Genomic DNA, 20,648 nt, shown 5'->3' with positions numbered 1-20,648 from the left:
GCTCAGGTTCCCAGGGTCTGGGGGTAGACACAGCTCTGTATGTGCACTCTTAAACTCTTTCCTGAGTGCCTGTTAGTGGTTGCTGGGGAATGTAGACTCCTTGTGGCCATTCTGTTTTCTCTCTGCCTGAAAGTTATTGACCTGTGTATTTTTTTTTTTTTTCTTAAAGCTTTGTTTGATTCAATGATTGGCAGCCAAATACCAGGGGACCCCTTTATGTCTCAGCGAATTCTGTCATCATCTTCTTTCCCATTGCGCCAGAGGTCGGATAAGCCCCCTTGGTGTGAGTGTGCTCTCTTCTTGATCAGGGGTGAATGTGATGGAGAGGGAGGGGAGAAGAGGGTGGAATGGTAGAAGCCAGATATTGGTTTTATGCTTTGCCATCAATGGAACAGTATCAGAATGGGGAAGTAGGTAAAAGGAAATTTAAGTCATATGCCCTGTTAGAAAGCTCCCAGAGACAGATGGAAAAGGGGCTCTTTGTAGTACTGTGTATTACAGGGAAATCTGCTGTTCAATGGATAATCTCTCTAGGCATCCTCTGCTGAGTGCCACAGGACATGGAGAGTCTGAATGCACTTCATTTTCATCTCAAGTTCTGTGCTTCTCCATGACACATGGCCAACCCAGTGTCAGCATGTGGAAGCACTTCCTTACCCACCAGCCACATACATGCCATACTCAGAGCTCTATAGAGGATAGCCTTCCATTTAACTCTTCACTTGTGGGCTTTTCTGTAACCCCTTGCTTGTCACGGTCTCTGCTGAAGTGATGACTAGAGTTTGTCCCCTTTGCTGATCTGACTGCATCTTGAAGGGGAAAGACCCATCAAACAGTTCAACAGCAAACACCTTAACACAAGTCAGTGTTGCCAATGAAAGGCAGGTATGCTCTTCCCCTAGCTGTTGGCTCCTTTTGCCTGAAGAACTATTTGCTGAGCTGTCACTGAGGTCAGGGAACTGATCTGGCCAACAGCAATTGTTTAGTCCTCCCCCTTTTAATGGACTAGATATAATCTAAATCTGTTCTCTAGTTTCACTCACTGTACAGCATAAGGCAAGAACAGTCACTGGTGGAGAAGTATTTCTTTTTCCAGAGGCAATTGTAGTTCAGCATTCAGGGATTGTGTGTGGCAGGATCCAAGGGCAGTGAGGTTAGAGATGAGTGTCCCATAATAGTGAGGGAATGAAAGAAAGCTTTTCCACTCAATACCCAACATGAAGTTTTGTGTTGCTCTTTAATGTCAGTGTAGCACTGTATAACAATGTAAGCGTGGATTTTGTGCTTGTGATTTCATGAGCTGAACTGCTGCCAGAAGCACACCGAATAGCAGCTGCAAGCTCCTGCGAGGGTGCATGACACATAGGTGACCCTCACCCATTTCTTGTAGAACTGCGGGATGGTGACAGCTTGGGTTTGCTCAGGCTTTGGGCTAAAGAAATATCAGCTAAATGTTTTGTGATTTTTTCCTCCTCTTTGCAGACAGCAGTGGCCCTTCCAGTACTGTCTCCAGTGCAGGCCCATCCTCCCCAACCTCTTTGGACAGCTGCACTCGTTTCAACTTCGCTGAGAAACTTTCCGTCAGTCCCCCCAAAAATGAGGAGCAGCTGAGTAGCCAGTCCCCTGAACAAGAGAGGCAGCCTGATAGTGGAGGGCTTGGTGTGGAGGTGGGCATGGCTGGGTTGTCAGTGACGGAGCCCAGTGCCCCAGAGACCTGGAGTAAGGACCCAGAGCCAGGTGTGCTCCCAGAACTGTGCAAGAAGGAGCTGGCAAAGGAGAACTCTAACCTGGAGGAAAAAAGTATGGTGGAGGTGGAAGAAGATTCAGCTGAGGAAATGTTAGATCCAGTTAACATAGGGAAACCAAAGAGTGGTGCAGAGTCTGAGATGAGGCCAGCTGGGGAGAGAGTGAAGCCAGGTGAGGGAGATATAGGGGTAATGACTGGCCTGGATCAGTCTTGGCTGGCCAAGAACATCTTGGTGCCCTGTGAAGAGGAGCTTCTGGGAGAAGAGTTGGACCCAGAGCGTGTGAGTGAGGAACCATTTGTGGGCTGCAGTGCTCTATCAGACCAGCTTCTGTCTGGTCAGCTGTGTTGGGAACATCCGCTGCCTCTTGAGGAGAGTGTGGAGGGGCTGCAGCCACCATGTCAGGAGGATCAGCAGAACTAGCAGCTCACTGGACAGCACACTGTGAGCGCTTCTAGCCTGGAGGCAGCCTGGATGCAACTTCCTGCACAGCACTTCATGCAGATGGTTGTCCACGGAACAAGCCATGTCCCAAGTCCATAGGACTCCAGGTTGTGAAAGAGTCTGCTCTGCTCCTACACAAGCCAGCTCTTTGCCATCCAGCAAGAGACAGTACTTCATCTGCCATGTTAAACGAACAACAAATGCACCTCCATCGAGCAGGGATGTGGCACTGTGTTGGTTCAGCGTTTCCCTAGGGCTGTATGCTCACTGGGACAGTGGAGGATTGGTATTGCTGAGGCTTTTGGAGTGGTGAGTCCAGAGGAGACAAATGCTCCCTGGAGATTAGTAGGCCCACAGCCCTCAGGGAAGGCATTCTGGGCTCAAAGTAATTGGGTTCTTCACAACCATCAGCCTCCTCTCTGTTCCTTCTTTCTCCTTCTCTTGATCCCCACTACTGGCTGCCAAAAACTGATCCAGAGAGGCAGTAGAGGGAAGAATAGGAAAAGGAGAAAGCGTTCTGAGTGAGTTTGAGAAGGAGAGCAATGGGAAGAACAGGTTCAAGACTGCTACTTGCAAGAAAACCTCTCTCTGGAGTGGACTTGAATGTTTTCCTGATGCGCTGGGCTGACAGGAGCCAGGGATCCAGCCAGAGAGAGGGGTGCAGGGAGGACACACACGGGTTTTTCTAGTCCCCAAGGGTCATGTGAGGTAAAGCTTTGAACTCTTGGTGACAGAAATTAAGAGAAACTGCTATTTGAGCAAATCAGGATTATTAGAAACCAATAAGAAGAAAACTTTATTCTATATAAAATGAGAAATATTTAATACATATTTATGTAAATGAGTTGTGAGCGCAAGCCTGAGGGCAACGTTGACACAGCAGTCCCTGCCGCATCCTGAGTGCAGGACAGGGCTGTGCCTCTTGCGCCTCCTGTATTTATGGACAAGTCTGCGTGTTTGTCTGTAGCTACGATATAAGTTTTTGTGAAGCTCTGCCCAAAGATCTCTGTGCTGTGTTGTGATGTGTGTTCACAGTAAATCTCTGCTGTGGGTCTCGTGTCTGTCTTAGCTGACTTGTGCAGCAGTGTGCATGTGCCAGATCTTGCTGATGCTCAGGGCAGCAAGCCTTGCTGGTTCTCGGCCATTCTGGAGGAAGAAAAAACTGTGGTCAAGACAAGTCACTGCTGAAGTGAGTGCGTACACATGGGGTTTGCTTGAGAAAGCCAGATGCTTCTTTTCATTCTCCTTGTTTGAAGAACTGATTGTATGGGGGAAGAGGACCTGGCTGCCCAGGACCCACAGTGGTTGCTGTAGAATGAAGACTCTGGGTTAGTGTTTGGTTCCTCTCATGTTTTCCTTCTCACTGGTTCCAAGGACATCCTGTGTAATGTTTCCTCATGCCCAACAACTCTACCTTTCAGTTTGGGTGTTTCAGGTGATGTCCATTTGTACTTGAAATGCAGTAGATCTTACAGTGGCTTTGAGTGCAGCTCTGCACCAGGAGGAAACCCACGCCCTTTCTGCAGGGCTTTGTGCTGGGATCTGGGAGAAGGCCTGCTGTGTGCTCATGGAAGAGCTCTGGCTTTTATTGGCAGTATGGTATTCGGGTTTGGATGAGCAGCTTCCCTGGCCTGTGCCTAGCAGGGCTGAGGTTGCTAAGCTTTGGTGTGGCCTGGTCCTGAGAGTTGGCCGTGGGAAAGCTGGAGGTGGAGTGGCTCTCCAGATCCTTCTCAGGGCCCTCAGGCAATGCCTGTGCACTGCTGCAGTTCTGCCTTGCTGTGGTCCTCCTCTCAGGCCCACGAAGGGCCCAGCCGTTGCCACCAGCCGCCCTGAGCTCTCTGTCATGCTGCACAAACAGTGGTGCACTCCCCTCCCACTGCAGCTTCTTCTGAGATCTGCAGCCCCATCCCTGCCTTTTTTTTTTTTTTGCTCTGTATTCCTCTGTGCAGTGTTTCCTCCAAAGGGCTCCTGGGCAGCAGAGGAGCTGAACTGGTGCCCTCAGCCCAACCGGACTGCAGCCGGGCACAGCAGGAGCAGGTGGCTGCTGTCCTCGTTTTCAGCTGAGCAGCAGAAGAGCCCAAAAGAGTTACTTTCCCTTCAGAGGAGCTGTGCAGCAGGGCAGAGGTGTGCTGCTGCCATACGGATGGGCCTCATCATGCTGCACCAGCACCGTGCGCAGGCCCTGCTGCACGCCCTGCTGACCGCTGGCTCCAGGCTGGCACTGCCCGGCTGTGCCTCCCACACTCAGGGGATGTTTCCAGTTCCAGGGGAGCCGTGCCAGGCAGAGCAGCCGTTCCTGAGGATCAGAGGATGGACAGAGGGCTGCGCACACAGCTGTGCCTGCGGGCCCTCGGCCTGCTGCAAGGGACAGGAGACGGCTTTGGGACTGCAACAGTGAGCGGCCCTCCCCAGGAGGCAGATCTGCCCCAGCCTGGGCATCCCTTCTGCAGGGCTGAGGGCAGGGCTGGGCCACGGCAGCAGATGGGGAGAAGCAGTGCTGCACACCCCTGCCCACACCATGCACACTTAAAGAATGGTTTGAAACAGCTGGAAGTGTTCTTGTTCGCAATTAATGTGGCTTTATTATTAATGTGTTGGGCTCCTCTCTTGACAGTAGTTAGTTACAGAGTATTTCATATGGAAAAGGGCAAAAGGACAGAGGTTGAGGAACTAAATTCAAACAGAAATATGATGCTGAAGAAAAGAATCAGGGCTCTGTTTTTAAAACATTTAGCATAGAAGCTGGGAGCACAAGTTGCCATTTCAATACAGTTAAGACGTTCACTTTTTTCTTTTTTAATTATAGGTTTAAAATAGTATTTTGTACCTATTACATACAGGAAGATTACGTGTTGTTGCCCACATGCAGAAACAAGCAAAAGCAGAGTTTAACTGTTTCTCTCTGTAGTGTTCTATTACCTCTGGCTCTGGATGAGTTCTGCTGGCTCCTGCAGGCTGAGCAGAGTCCGACTCTTTACAAATTGGAGTTTATACAGTTCTTTTTCCCCATAGTTTCAGAAGATCACAAGGGAGAGAGAGGAACTGAAGGCAGAAGAAACTGCCACAAAAGTCTGAAAAAAACTGTGGAGTCTTGAGGACACAGAATTGAACTGGGGAAAGATTGAGCAGTCTGAGCAGCACAGCTGCAGAGTGCAGGAGCACAGCGTGCAGAGGGCAAGTGTTTGCACTGAATCATGTGCCAACAACTGCACTCCTGCTGGGAGGATGCAGGCACCTTGCAAAGCCTCACTCTTACTGCTTAGTTAGAATTGCTTCAAGTTCAAAATTGAGAAACATTCATATGTGGGTCTATCTAAAGTTAGTGCATCAGCTTTTATACCTAGCCGTGTGCTGAGAGATCCAAGGACCCAGTCAATGAAGAGGTCATGTTTATTTCTCTAGCTACCCGGCACTGGACGTTGGGCATTTTATTCCTGCAGATGGCTGCCATCCAGTCCCATTGACAAGTGAACCAGGATCTCCCCAAAGCACCGAAGGCAAAACCCCAGAGCAGTGTCTGGGAAAAGCATAAGTAGGTCCATTACTGCCTACAATTGCTTGCTTTACCTGACATTCATAGAAAATAATCCCACTGGGTTGCAGAGAATGACATTTATTCTGGCAGACACACTGTGATTCCATAGTTAATGTGAATATAGCCCAGGGATTTCAGAAATCCCCCAGTAAGTTCACACACTCCTACCAAGGAGTATGTTTGAAAGGGCTGACTGTCCCAAGGGAGAGGCTGCTAGCCATGGGCTTTGTCCTGCAGCTGCTGGGTTTCAGACATAGCCTCGCAGGCTGCAAGCAGAGATCCCTTCTGCTGCCAGCAAATTCTCCGTGGTCCTTTTGCTGTTCTTCAAATTGCAGCATCTAAGTATTTGTACTGAGAAACCTCTGAGCTGACACCAAGAGCACGTAGTGTACAGTTAACATGTATAAATTAAAACAGTAAATCCAAACAAAAAGCAGCTTAAGATCAACAAATAAATATATAAATTAAATGCAAAATAAACCCATTCCCTAGAAGCTCCATTTTAGTTCTAGGAGCAATTTTCTAAGCAGCATTTTCTTTGTGTCAGCTGCTAGAAAACAGTAGCAAAGAAAATGAAGTGTCCTAGGCAAGTACAGCCCATCGTCCTGGGATACTTACTGTGGAATCAGACCTCGGCTCAGGGCCAAGCACAGTGGGTGACGCAGCAGATGGAAATACTTGTATGCCAAGCCTTGCAACAGCGCTTTCTATCTCATCTCTCCTTCCTCAGAGAAGCACAACCTACTGCTGCTCATTTTGTCTTACAGAAAGTTAAAGTCATCCCTATCATAACATGGTCCAGGTTCTGGCAAAGGCTTCCTGCTGCTGCTGACGCAGCGCGCTTGAGCACCAGCACTCTCACAGTTGGTCCCCCTGCAGGGGCAGCCCCATGGCTGGAACAGGCTTGTATGCCAAGGAGGTTCTGGGTTCAGCAGCAACGGTGCCCTCGGAGCACACAGCTACATTGCTTGCCAGGGTGGCCATACAGCAAAGACACCACAGGTTGCCAGCTGCAACCACAAGTAGCTCCTCTGTGCTGGCAACACATGTACATCCCTGAAACAGGTATGGAGAAGCTATGAGCTAACACAGTCACTGATCTACTTCCCCCAGGTGTTTCTGCAACGAGTCCTTCCTCCTCATCCCACAGGTTCTAGTCTCCAAATCCTGGGTGTGCTTTTTTGACAGGGGCAGTTTAGGCAACAATGCTTGAATACAGCTAAGAAGCTGGGCTGTTGGCATACATGTAGCAAAGAAACTGCTGTTGCTTGCAGAACTGGCCCACATCAGCTCTACGGGCCAGACACTACCATCTCAGTATGGCATGCAAGTTCCTCAGCTGCCTCACCACACTCCTTAGTAAAACCTTTGGTTTACCACAGCAGGGAGGTTTCTCAAAGCTCATAGGCCAACAGAGGCCAGGTTGTTGCAGCCCTTCTGCTTTAGAACTGGCTGTAGTTGTGCGTTTGGATTCTCTCAAGTGTGACTGTTCAGGTAGCGGCCCCTCTGTGCCTCTGCAGATTAGCCACTTGGTGTGCAAAACTCAAGTTAGCAGGTTAGGAATGTGCTCTTCGCAGCAAAGAGCAACAGGCTGAGCATTCTCCTCTCAACCCAAGATGTCATTCAGTATGGCTCCCTGAGCACAGAGAGCCAGCATTGCAGGAGTCTGCAAGCATTTGGGACAGAAGCCTGCAGAAGTGGCCAGCAGTGGCCCTGCCCAGTTGGAGTACAAATCTCCTCACCTAGAACACCACCTGTATGCTCCCGATGGGAGATGGAAGAATGCCCTTCACTGTCACATGGTGATTGGAAAGTTTGACTTTCCCTCATTATCTCAGTCCATTTACTTTGCAAATCAGTTTTCTTCTCTATCTCCCTGCCCCCCAAACACCGTCAACATGCAGCAGCAGCATTTTAGCCCTCACCAGAAAGACGAGGGTCGTGGTGCTACAAGTTAAATGGCAAGGCAGCCAGGAAGAGAGTGGAACAAGCTCTCATAGCAGCAAGGCAGCCAAGATAGCCTACAGAAACTGTACAGGCGGCAGAATAAAGCAGGGAAAGTGGAAGCGCCCCTGGCCTGCAACTGCTCTTGCACAAAACTAAGCTCAGTCCAGAATATTACAGAGCCCTGCACTTCTTTCTCACGGCATCCAGTGCTGAGCTAGATGGGTACCCGATTGCCTGAGGAATGGGAACCATGTAAAGGATTAAACCAGAGAAGACCTGGACTGTGATTAGATGGTGTCTCTGATGTTGCATCGGTGATTGGAGTCGATGAATGAACGTGAAGTGGGGCTGGGAGATTTAGAATTCAATCTTACAGGCTGGGAAAGATTCGTCCTGCATCACAACAGTGCTGCTGCTTGCCAGTACCATGATGTTTAGCTCCTGCTGTTTCTCATGTGTCTGCTGGTACCATTCCCGTGTCACCTCAGTATCATGTGTTGGGATCAACGTCACCTGGGGAAAAAAGAAGCAGACGTGATTATCTGAGAACAACTGCAGTCATAAACATTGCCCGTAAAAGCCAAGGCTAAAATTTCTCATTGATTTTGGAACACTGTCCCCTTGGTACTGCTTGTTCTACTTAATGTCTTTCAGATGTCAGATTCTCTAAGGCAGAGCTGCTGCTTTACTTTATGCAGTACCAGAACAACGAGGCTCTGAGTTGGCTGCAATCTGGCAGTACTACCACAATAACACTGAAAATGGCTGCAGTACAGGGGAAAGCATCAGCAGCTCTCCAAAAACAGCCTTAGAAAGAACCATCAGTGTGAGAAGGGACAGTGCTGAATGTCACTCCTATTGGGCCGATTCTGGACTTCGTATACCTCCTGACCCCAGCGCGCAGCTCCAGGACTTTGAAATCTAAGGCTGCTTCATCTGACAGAGCACACACGCTTTCCTGTTTCTGTCTTCAGAAACAGTGCCCACCCTGCTGGATCTCCTACAGACCTGACTACATAGGAAACATGACTAAGAATACTTTTTTTTTTTTTAAATCACTAATGAAAGTTAGCATCTGTCAGTAATAAAGTCTTTGAGCAAGAAGGGCTAGCAACAAGTGCCACAGGACATTGTGATGAAATGTAGGCTGCAGTGCTGCTTGTTTTCACTCGCTGATAGGCTCATCTTGGAGCAGATGAGCAGGCACGCACGATCTCTAAATGCTTCCTTGGAACGACGCGGAATGGAGACGCACCTGATTGCACTCACATCATCGTGAGGGTGCCCTCCTCCTCTTAAGAACATTCTACAAAAACTGCAGAGCAACGCGTGCCCAGTACCGTTTGTACCCTCTTAGAGACTTCCTCTGAGCGTGTTTGTCACACGCCCTTTCTCTCCAGCGCTTGTGACACATGGAACATTACACGCATTCTTTGGCAGTCCTATGACCTACCTGCAGGTTCTCCCCCCACTGAGACTTCCCTTCCAGGAGCGCATCCAGCACCGCACGGCTTGGTTCTCCATTGGCCGCGTCATTCCCACTCACAACATAGTACGACGCCCGAACTCGTTTGAAGAACTCTGGATCTGTGTTCTTTCCGCTGCAGTGGTTGGGGATGTAAGCCAAGTCCACATAGACAGGCGGCCCCGTGGGCACAGGTAAACTGCTTTTGGGACTATTGGAAGCTTTGGAAAAAGAAAGCAGAGGCTATCAAAACCCTTCTGGAGTGAACAAACACAAATTCACACCGAGGAACACGGATTTCAGAAAGGTTTTTCCCTGCAGTTAAGATTTATCTGGGCTCAGAAACAATCTGGGTGGATTTCTGAGCCAGTGCTGGAAGGAAATAATGGGAAAGGGAGTTCTGCTGTTCTTTGAGGATGGACTAGGGGGCTCTAGGTTCTGAACTCTTTCCTGAAGAATGGAAGCAGAAGTTCCATTATTAGCTTTTGCAGAGTTGTTATCCCAATCAGTACTTAGTTCTAGCTTATTTCTTTTTGTTTAATAACCTACTTTTGCTAAAGAAACCTGTGCTTTGACCTCTGTATGCCTTTCTCATCTGAGGGTACTGCAGTGGGTTTTTTTTTGGAAGTTCCACTCTGGCTTTCTGCCATCCCTGAGAATCACTGCTGTTCCATGGACTCTAACACTTTCCTAGCAACACTGCTGCTACTTTTCTACATCTTTTCTTGATTTGCTGCTTCCTATATTTATGAGATGAAAGATGTTATTGTTATTGCACTCAGCAGTACATATGCATATATAGATACAACCCATGGAAGGACAGCCCCTTCTGTGGAGTCGCAAAGGCCTCTGTCTTCTGCTCTGTATTCTGGACACTTCATTCCGTGAGCATAAAGCTGCCAACACCATCCTGTACATCTCCTTGTGCTGCCTAGCTGCAGCACAAACAAATATCCGCCCATCACAGCCCCTGGTGTCTATTCCTCATCCCAAGTTTAGAGTTGGGCAACTAGGAGCACTTCTCTGAGCACAAAAATCCTGTATATTTGTCGTAAGCTTCCCTTCAGGCTTACACACCCAGGCACCGCATCTTTACTTTTCTTTCTGCATGGTGGTTTCAAGACACAGCCATTCTGTACAGACACACTGCTAATATCCTGCTGTAAGCTCTCTGTTGGACCTCGTTTCTGTGCCAGCTGTTCATGAAAGTCGGTGTTCAGCACCTCTTCAGATCACATTCCCTTGCAGAGCCCCGCAGCCATTTCACTGCTTCACCCACTACTTTCCTCTGACTGCCCACCGCACTGACAGACTGGCAGACTCACAGAACGGCCAGGGTTGGAAGGGACCTCAAGGATCACGGATCTCCAACCCCCCTGCCACATGCAGGGCCATCAACTTCACATTCAATACCAGCCCAGGCTGCCCAGGGCCCCATCCAACCTGGCTTTGAACACCTCCAGGGATGGATGAGGCATCCACAGCCTCTCTGGGCAGCTGTTCCAGCACCTCACCACTCTCTCTGTAAAGAATTTCCCCCTGACATCCAACCTAAATCACCCCTCCCTGAACTTCAAACCATTTCCCCTTGTCCTGTAGTTATCAACCTTTTCAAAGAGTTGACTCCCCTCCTGTCTGTAGGCTCCCTTTAGGTATTGAAAGGCTGCAATGAGGTCACCCCGCAGCCTTCTCTTCTCCAGGCTGAACAAGCCCAGCTCCCTCAGCTTGTCTTCATAGGGGAGGTCCTCTCCAACAGCTCTCTGTTTTTCCTGTACTGGGGGCTCCAAAACTGGACACAGTACTCCAGATGGGGCCTCACAAGAGCAGAGTAGAGGGGGACGACCACCTCCCTGTCCCTGCTGGCCACCCCTCTTATATCAGTCGCTTGGCCTGTCCACCCCCTTGCTGTCAGTGATGCCATCTGTCAGTGACACAAGTTTCTCTCACCTGAGATATATTTGCAACACACACATATGGGCTTTCTTTTCAGGTCTTCCTCTTTGGCTGCTCTTACTCAAGAGGAGGTGCCTGGTAAAGCCCCGACAGCCCTTCCTCTGCTTCTCCTACACCCTCTCTTTGCCAGAGTGCCTACAGCGATCATCTGCTGAGACCACAGCACATCAGCAGTGTTTTCATTTTCTCCGTCCTCCCAGGCACTGCCCTCCTGCTGGCTCATCTTGCACTCAGTATGAAGGATCTGGGGCAGATGATTTCCATGTGGCCTGTGCTTTGCACAGAGCCTGGCACTGCGGGCTCTCAGCTCGGAGACGATGCACTGTACTTATCACCCAGAACTGGGTTCTGAATTAAGTTTCCCAGAACTCTCTGAAGAGGTGGCTGGATTCAGCTCTACAGAGAGTCAGAGTTTACCTCAAGGCTCCAGGATTTTTGTGCGAGTTGTGTGACCACATCTTTTCTCACTGCTTTGATTTCTTATGCCTAAGAAGTCCTGTTCTCTGCTTTGCTACATTTAGCTTGCTGCGGTTTCTCAGCTCTGAACCTGAAAAGAAAATGGACATTTAGTGAAGAATCTCTTACCAGGATTTGATTTGATGCCATTAACAAGGCTCTTGCCAGGGTTGCTGTGACTGCTCCGGGCTAACTCATCCTCTGTGTGAGGAGGCTGCACCAGCACACCACGTGGTTTGGGCTTCTCTCCTCCATCTCTTTCTTTTTTGGCAGTGGCAGATTTTGGAGATTTGTCCGATGGCTGTTTCACAGGAGTGGGTGATCGTTTCCCTTTCACATCTAATTTACGAGCAGGAGAGGAAGATTTCGGTTTGCTCAAAGGCTTTCTCACACTCTTGCTCTTTTCTTTCAAGTCTTTCTTTGAAATTTTATCAGTTCTACTCATGCTTTGCTCATTCACTAACATATCAGGGTCTACCATGCAGACATCGGGGTGAGGTGGATGAGGATGGGGATCTACCATTGGAACAGGCTGAGGATCATGGCTGGACCTAGAACTGACATGATGAGCGCTCCCAACAGCTTTGTCCACTGGGAGGAAATCAGCATCTTCATCTGAGTCCATGTTGGCATCCGCTGTGATAGATGGACATTCTTCTGTCTCAGGAGGGACATCGGAGTCTGACTGGGAAGTTCCAGAATCACTCACTGATGTCGGAGGGGTCTCCTCCACTGCGGCTGTTTGTGCAGGGCTACTACTAGTGTGGGGTGGTCTTCCTTGCACTGAAGTGTGGCCTTCCTCCTGTGAGAGGTCACTGTCTTCAGAGAGCTCGTGAGGGCTCGGGTTAATGAATGAGGGCGACAGTTCTCCCTTCCTCTGCTTGTATTCGCGTGAGGAAACTTTCTGTCCGCAGTCAAAACTGCCTCCTAAACGTGTCTCCATCTCATGGGAAGCATCTCCATGGTCTTCTGTTCTTCCACCCCTCTGCACATCTGGGAAAAAGGGCTGGAAACTGTGTTCGGGGGACATCAGAGAGGAAGGACGGCTCTGTCTCTCTGTGTCCTCTTTGCCTGTGCATGGAGAAAAACTGCTGTCAGAATCAGGACATGTTTTGTCATCTTTTGCCTCTGCTGAATGGTATGTGCTTTGGAAAGCTTGCAGACTGGTGCTCACCTCTGTTGGACCATTAGCTGTGGTTTTATCGTCATGCTGATGATGAGGAAATGATGCCAATACATCAGGGAGGGATGTCAGTGTCATCGGCTGCTCTGTAAATGGTGCCTTCTGCTCAGGACTAGTTACACAGGGTTGCTGTTGTTTCTCTGCAGAGAACGATGCGGGCTGTGAACTTTGGTACTCTTTCCTGCATGGCAAAGTACTGCCACCCGTGCTACTACTGAGTGCAGAACCGTATTCTTCAGCTAACACAAAGTCTTTGGTTTCAGCTGCATGGGTATTAGCAGCACTGTCTGGAATCTGCAGAGGTGCATCCCAAAGGCTCCTGGTAGTTGGTTCTGCTCCGGCACTTGAGTATGCAGAAAGCATATGGGAATAAAAACTTTCTGCTGTAGTTGGTATTACAGGAGTTGTTGCTTCAGATGATGGTTCCTCTGACAGGCTGGAAGAGTCATCTTTCAGCTGCTCTTTGGGCACAGACTCTTTCTCCACAGCTTTGGAGAACAGTTTATCCTCTTCATATGGACTCAGCAGTGAGAACTTAGTTAAAGATGAGCTATGGCTACTGACCTTCTCAGAAACCTCCAAGTACTCACCTTTCTTCTCCTGGCCTGAGGACAAAGCACAAGGAGCCTTTAAAGGAAGAAAACTATCCTCTGAATGACTTGCTGAGGTTTGCTCGTGTCTGAACACACTAGATGTTTCGCTCTTCCCTAGCGGTGAGCATTCAAATCCAGAAGAGAAAGCCATCACTCTGCCCTCTCCTGCTGGGACCTTTTTGCATTCTTCTTTCTGCTTTTCAGAAGCAGACTTCAAATACGTGGCTTGCTCATAGCACTCCAAGACCACCTCTGTACTTGGATAATCTGTTACACAGAAATGTGATTCCTCTGTGGATTTTCCAGTATCCTCTTTCTTTTGCAAAGAATCTTGGCTTAAATGGCACATTTCTGAAGCCTGCTCATCTCTGCCTATGTCTGGCAGGTCACTGTAGCCAGCAACACGCGCCCCCAGAACGGTGGCTGGTGTAGTTTTCCTAATGCCATAATCCTCTTTCCACAATGGCTCGGAAGGTGACGAGGCAGTAGAAGTGGGTGAAATGGAGTCCTCACGCTTGCTTTGCAGAAGCAGTTCTGACACACAGAACTCCTCCTCCGCTGAGATGTGTGCGTAGACTGTGCCGGCAGCTTGGTCAGGGCTGTGGAGTTTGAACTCCTTTTCAGATCTCTCATTAGCACCTTTTTCTAACTCTGAGTCGCTCATGTTTTCTTCCCCTTGACCTGCTTTCTCATAGTATACATCTTTCAGATTTTGGCCTTTGGATTTCAGGGGTAGAGGTATCTGTTTCTGGCTAGACAAAATGATGTTCTTATCTGGACAAGCAGCATCAGTATGGGCTGCTGATTTTTCTTGATAAAATGTGTCTGTGGGAGAAACAAACGCTGTGGCTGCAGATGATGGGTGACATTCAGAGCCCCCTTCTCCTGGCAAAGCACAGGACACCTTCAGTTCTTCCTGCTCTTCGGGCAGCCTAGGTTTACCTGTTTCAGACAAGGGCAGGTACTTTTCGTGGATGTCTGCATACTCAAAGGCTGCATCTGCTTTATCTTTAGGGGATGCTGGAGATGACAACTCCTTCTCAGCAGAGGTATAAAGGCAGGATTCTTCTTCCTTTGCAGAGACGTGAAAGCTTTGATCTTTTTGAAAGCTTGGTGCTGTTGTTGGCACCTTGTCAGCGTGACCTGGAATGTCTGCACCCTCAGACGTGAAAGAGGAGAGTCCAACTCCAGATACAATTATCTTCTCATAGATGTCAGCATACTTGAAACTTTTTTCATCAGGGTAGGGAGTTGGTTCTCTTTCTTCTTGCTCTTGTCTCATAGAACTGTCATCACTTCTGGATCTGCAGACCTCTTCCTCTTGGGAAGGAGAGTCCAGGGGGCTCCTGGAACGGGACTCTGGAAGATATGCTACTGGGCTTGCAGCACTACTTTTTTGAGGAGGCACTTGTCCAAGAGAGGAGTGTGCATACTGACCTGACACCGCAGCACTTTCTTCTGTGGATGCTGCTACGTATTCATATGCCTGTCTTGTTGACTGCAACAAAGCAGATGCTGCTGCCATCTGCTCTTTGCTTCCAGTAGAGTCATAGAGAGCCTCGACGGATTTGTACCCATCCTCTTGCTTTCTATCTATTTCCTGATATAAACCACTGACACCTGTTTTTTTCTCTGCAGGCTTCGATGGGATTTCCTCCTGCAGAGGTGCCTCACACTGATCTACTTTGTAAGGCCTCTCTGTTTCTGGTGTTGTGCCAGCCTTCTCTTCCAGAGGGCTAGTTGCTCTCACCAGGGGAGATGCTGTCAGTGCATGGTCTAGTGACTTTGCATAGATATCTAGGACAGCTTTCTCCTCATCATCTAAATAGGAGTAATCTTGTTTAGATGTCAGCAACAGATCTTGCCTTTCTTTGCCTCCAGTTAACATTTTGCCCTGACTTTCCTCACCAGAGACATACTGAGAAGACAGATGAGAACTGTCTGGGAAAGAGATGTCAACAGGAGCTATTTTCACATTCTTTGTTTCCGCTGTAGGTTTGGTACTCTTCAGTGTCTCTTCTTTGTAACCACACGATTCCACATTTAAACGTTCTGCTTCTGCTTGCATTAGCACAGGTTTGTCTTTGGCATGGTGGAGAACCTCATCCTCCTCGCTGGGTAACTGCCCTGCTCTTCCAGTGTCTTTTCCTTCCTGAAGATACTCATATTTAGAGCCCCACGTTTCCCTTTCTGCTCTTCTCCAGGTGAGACTGTCAGGCTCTACAGGAGACAGAATCTCCTCTTCTGCCATTTTAGAAAGGGATTTTGTTTCATATCCTGGTGCCTCATCCAAGAATGTGCTCTCTCTCTCCTTATCGTACCTCTGCCGCCTTCCCTGAACAGGAAGCTCCTCCACTTCTTCTGGAAACCATACTTTCTTCTCATTGCTTACATCTTTCATGTAAAAGTCTTCCATTTCTGGAGATTTTTCTTCTCTGCCTTCCTTCATCCTGCAAAATTTAACATCCTCAGTAGAAACGCGTGATGACGTTTTACCCTCAGTTGGGCTAGGTTCTATGAGGTGTGAGCTCTTGGCATCTGGAGATGCTTCCTGAGAAAACAAGCCTGAAGTTCTTCCCCTAGATGTGCCTTCTCCAGTTAGAGAAAACAAACTGCTATCATCTGGAGACATTTCTTCACTGGAAGTGTCTCTGGCTGATGCGTCTCTCACTGGGGTACTTTCTGGACAAGAAAAAGATTTTGGTGCTTCTTTTATGAGTCCTTTGGTAGAAACTTCTGGTGATTTTTCATCCACATCTGGGCTCTGCTCTGTAAAATCCATGGGTTTCACAGCCTCTGAAGGGAATTTGTCAGTCAAGTCAAACACCACCTTCTCTTTCACAGGTCTATCCTCTGCGAAACCAAGAGATTTGATGTCTTCTGGAGAAATTCCCTTAACAAAAAGGTCTGAAGAGATTTCCTTGCAGGGACTCTCAGTGAGAGAAATAGATTTGGTCTCTTCTGGAGAAATGTCTTTAACTGAAACCTGGGAGGACTTTTCTTCTTCTGAGGCGTCTTCTGCAAAACAGAGCAGTTTTCCTTCTGCAGCAGCCACCTCCTTCATAGAAATCTCTGGTGATTTTTCTTTTCCAAGATTCTCTTCTGTAAAAGAAGCCAATTTGGGATCCTCTGGAGAAAATCGTGAGGTTTCGTCACTTTCAGATTTGGTTTGGTGTGTGAACTGTGGAGAATCCATACTTCCTACAGATGTTCCTGTGGCAGAGAAAGGTTCAACAGTCAAATGTTTTGAAAAGCCCATTAAACCTTCTGCCACAGATTTGGTTTCCAGCTCTTTTCCTGGCTCCAGAAACACATCCGTCTTGGGATGGGGCAGTACAGGCAGCTCCTCCTCCTCCCCTATCACCACTGTGTCCTGCTTGTGGTAGGACAGCCAGGGCAGCTCCTCCTTCCCCATGGGCGCTTCCTGCACCTCCTCCCCAGGAGACAGTGGCACATCACTGTCTGAATCCAGCTTGTGCTGCTCAGGTCCGGGTGCGTCTTTTTCATATTTGCACTTGGCTGCAGCCACCTCATCATCTCTGAGAGGTTCATCCTTGGCTCCTTTCACCACGACAGAAGTCTGGCCTTCTGACTTCTCAGCAGTAGCATCCGCTTGCTTTTCAAATAGCTCCGAATCTACTGTTTCTAGTTTTTCCTCCACTGGAGATTGGTGGAAAGGTGTGTGCCCTGCACTGGTGGGGCCAGACTGGGTAGGAGATGCCATTTTGACTGTACTATCATCAGGGCTCATGCATCGCTCTTCAGCCTCTGCAGAGTCAACCTGAGAGAACGGTGTTTCTTCAGCAGACAACGGCAGGCCTGAAGTTTGCATCACTTCTGTGGGGACGTTCATTAACACATTATCCGGGCATTCTTCGTGAGTAAACAATGGGGCACTGTAATGCCCTCTGAGTTTCTCAGGCATTTCAATATTTGGAGTCCCATCTTCTTCCTCTTCATCTTCTGCCTCTTCAGGAAGATCCTTTTTTTGAGCTTCCAGTTTTCTCTCTCCTTCTGCTAGTGCGTGGAAATCTTCAGGAAGCGGAGATTTAAAACATTTGTCTTCCTCCAAAGATGATGTGGGAGAGATTGTGCCAGCGGAGGGCACATAGTCGACACCTTGGGTTGCTTCAGTCCGAGAAGAAGGCATGCTGTTTACTGTGTCCAGAAGTAAAGAGCTTTTCCCAGTTTCTTCTGTCTGTGGTGCTGTTAAAGATGCAACTGATTGATCTTCTGCTACTGAAGTTGCAAAAGATGAAAGCTTATCACATTCTGTAATGGAGGTAGCAGAAGATATATGTTCCTCCTCAGCTAGAGGTGCTGCCACTATGTTTGTAGGGTATGCCAAGATTTCAGACTCCTGGCCAGCATAGCCTTTGGCTGCAAGGTCTGCAGCAGGCACAGCCTGTATTCCGTGTACTGCTTCAAAAGAGCCGGGGTGGTCAGGAACAGAAATGTCATATGCATTGACGTCGTACTTCAAGTGCGGGATCCTCTCTTCCTGTTCATCATGTATTTCTTCATCAGAAATGGTCTGCTCTGTTTCTGAGTAGCCTGGGATAGTTTCATCTTGGATGTATGAAACATGTTCTACTGCTGCTGCTGCGGGGACTGGCAGACTGCTCAGAAATGACTCCTCCTTTGTTACCTCCTTTCCAAGTAACTTGCTTTTCTCACCCATGTCACTACCTTCTTTTTCGTTTTCTTCAGTGGTCAACAATTTCTCCTCCCCCTCATCCTGATTTAGCTCATAGAAATCTTTCATCTTTTCCACTTTCTGTTCTGCCTTCATGTACTTTTCTTCCTGTTCTGCCTTTTCTAACATATCCTCTCTCTTTTCCTTCTCAGCCTTCTCTCGTGCTTCTGTCCCCTCAGTATACTCTTCACAGGTCTTTGTTTCTGCTTCCCTCTGTTTTCTGTCCAAGGAGATTTTCTCCTCCTCCTCCCTGTCTTCCTCTCTGAATGCAGGTGACAGAGCACCTTTTGCTGTGAGAGCTGTGTGTGATGGTACCTGTTCTCTGTCTAGCAACAGCTGAGCTTCCTTGTACTGCTCAGCTTCTCTCTCGCTGTATCTCATCTCAAGATCCTCATCTATTGTTCTTTCTTCATCCTCTGTTTCTTCAGCTCGACCTGCTTTTGGTTCTAGATGATGAACTGCTTTTTCCTCTGCTGGTGATTCTTTTTCCCTGTCAGTAGTAGCTGGTCCCTGATCAGGAATGTTTGTTTTCAAAATCAGATCCACTGCAAGTTGATTTGGATCCGTCACATCTGCAGGCTCTTTCATCTCTGTTTCAAGTGCTCTCCTAAATTTATCACTTATTTCAATATCAGACATTTCTTGAGTCACCTGCAAATTCCCTTTCTCCTCATGCTTCAGTTCCTCAAAATCCTTTGTAAGATCTTCTGGTGAAGACAGGACTAACCTCTGTTCAGCAATGGCAGCATCTCCTGGCTCCACCTCTGCTGGCAACTTCTCCACCGGTGACGTCTTCAGATCACTGAGTATTTCTTTTTCAGGCTTGACTTTGATCTTCTCAGTTTTGATTCTGCCTGGAACTTTTGCCTTGTATAATGTTTTCCTTACTTCAGGAGTAAACGGTTTTAAGTCTGGCTTAGACAATTTTTTGGGCTCTGGTTTGGTTTCTTTCTTTTTATCTTCTTTCTTTGAATCTTTCTTTTCCTCTTTCTTTCCATCATCTTTTTTAAAGTCCTTTTTCTCCTTCTTAATCTCTTTCTTTTCTTTATCTTTCTTCTCCTCCAGTTTGGATACTTTCTCTTTGAGATGCTTTTTGCCAACTTTGTCTTTTGCCATTTTTCTTTTCTCAGCTTTGAGAGCATCATTTGATTCTGTCTTTATCTTTTCATGCTTAACAGGTTTCTCGGGAATCTTCTCAGAGTGTTCTTTAACTTTTTTCTCACTTTTAATATCCTTTATGACTTCTGGTTTTACTTCTTTAATCCCCTCTTCAACTGCCTCCTCTTTCTTAGCTTGCTTTGTCACAGATGGCTTTGGGGAAGATTTAAGACTCTCCTTACTGTCTGTTCTCTGTTTAATTTTGGTCTGCTTGAGCACAGGTGGAGGTATTCCAGCAGTGATATCTTTCTGAGTAGCCACTGGGTACCTCAGAAAATCCAGGTGCTTGAGTTTCTCAAGACCTTCCAGTATCTTATTTTGAGGAGCATTTCCAGGAAACAGAACCCTTACAATTTTCTCTGTTGGGCTGGCTGGCAGCCACACCACCAGGGCTGTGATGGACGTGAGATAAGGAACGGAAATTTCACCTTCTTTCCCACTTGCGAGAATTATGCCAGTCTTTGCTTTACTATTACCAGCCCATTTCTGCATTAGAAACTGCATTTCCTTACTGTCCTTGACAGGATTCAGTACATACATGTCCAGCCTACCCACTCCCATTTTGTGGAAAAGCGTGATAGGTTCAATGGTATTGCTCACCACCCTGTAGAGGGGCTCTGATTTAATGCCAAGCCTGTTGAGATACTGCAGTGTCAGGCAAGCTTCTTCGATGCTCCTCTTTACTTTCATGGACGATTCTGGCATCTTCAGCTTTTCAGGAACATTAAAAAAAACCACCCCCAGCTCAGGAGAAATGAGGTTCTTCATCCAGTCGCTGTAGTTGGTAGACCCCTGGGACTGCTCCTCCTCTTGCTCAGCAACTTTCCTCTGCAGCAGCCCATTGATGCCAGGTAGGTTGTCCGCACCGATGTGGGTCAGAAGAATAGAATCAATCCTATCCAGGTGCCTTACCAGCTTCCAGAAACACGATTTCCTGTCAGAGCCACCATCCACAAGGATGTTAAACCCATTAACAGCAAAGAGAGCAGAATCTCCTCTTCCACCAGGGAATATGTAGCAGCAGGGCTTAGAAAGCTTCAAAAAGCCCCCTGAGGTGGGTGGCTCCAGAAGATCAAATGGAGATGGCACATCAACTGTTTCAGAGACATATTCTGCAAACTCAGACACCCCATCCATTTCTGGCAGAAGTGGATCGGGGTTCAGTTTCAGATTAATAATATCCTGAAATCGGGGGTGTCCAAGATTGCTCCAGTCTCCTTCTCCCAAGCACGACACAGTAAGGGAAGCCTTGATATCTGAATCAGTGCTTCTAAGAATCTGCGTGACCTATTGAGACAGGCACAGATAAATAAAGATCAAATACAGCTCTGAGACCAATTCAGCCCCTTTAAAAAAAAAAAAAAAAAAAAAAAAAAAGAAGCCAGTTAATGCAGAAACACCAAAGACTTCACAAGCAACTTACAGGCAGGAAATGCTGAGGGTACATGCAATATTCCATTACAAATAAACGTA

The 20,648-nt window shown here is 47.8% G+C and overlaps 2 protein-coding genes across 2 annotated transcripts in view; one reads left to right on the top strand and one right to left on the bottom strand.

Moving 5' to 3' along the window:
- The window catches only part of PPIP5K1 (diphosphoinositol pentakisphosphate kinase 1), a gene marked incomplete at both ends in the record, with an annotated part of 35,769 nt that extends 33,601 nt beyond the window's left edge, over positions 1-2,168 (top strand). The window contains 2 exons of the mRNA XM_079541046.1: positions 170-283; positions 1,483-2,168. Coding sequence (XP_079397172.1) covers positions 170-283; positions 1,483-2,168 — 800 coding nt within the window. The remainder of the gene's footprint in view (positions 1-169; positions 284-1,482) is intronic.
- A 5,860-nt stretch (positions 2,169-8,028) lies between these two features.
- MAP1A (microtubule associated protein 1A) overlaps positions 8,029-20,648 on the bottom strand; it is a gene marked incomplete at both ends in the record, with an annotated part of 52,029 nt that continues 39,409 nt past the window's right edge. The window contains 3 exons of the mRNA XM_079540683.1: positions 8,029-8,184; positions 9,125-9,357; positions 11,675-20,462. Of these exons, the coding sequence (XP_079396809.1) occupies positions 8,029-8,184; positions 9,125-9,357; positions 11,675-20,462 (9,177 nt within the window). The remainder of the gene's footprint in view (positions 8,185-9,124; positions 9,358-11,674; positions 20,463-20,648) is intronic.

This window comes from Tetrao urogallus, assembly GCF_951394365.1.
Source record: "Tetrao urogallus genome assembly, chromosome: 11".
In the NCBI taxonomy this organism is placed as follows: Eukaryota; Metazoa; Chordata; class Aves; order Galliformes; family Phasianidae; genus Tetrao; species Tetrao urogallus.
This window is presented reverse-complemented; position numbering and strand designations above follow the sequence as displayed.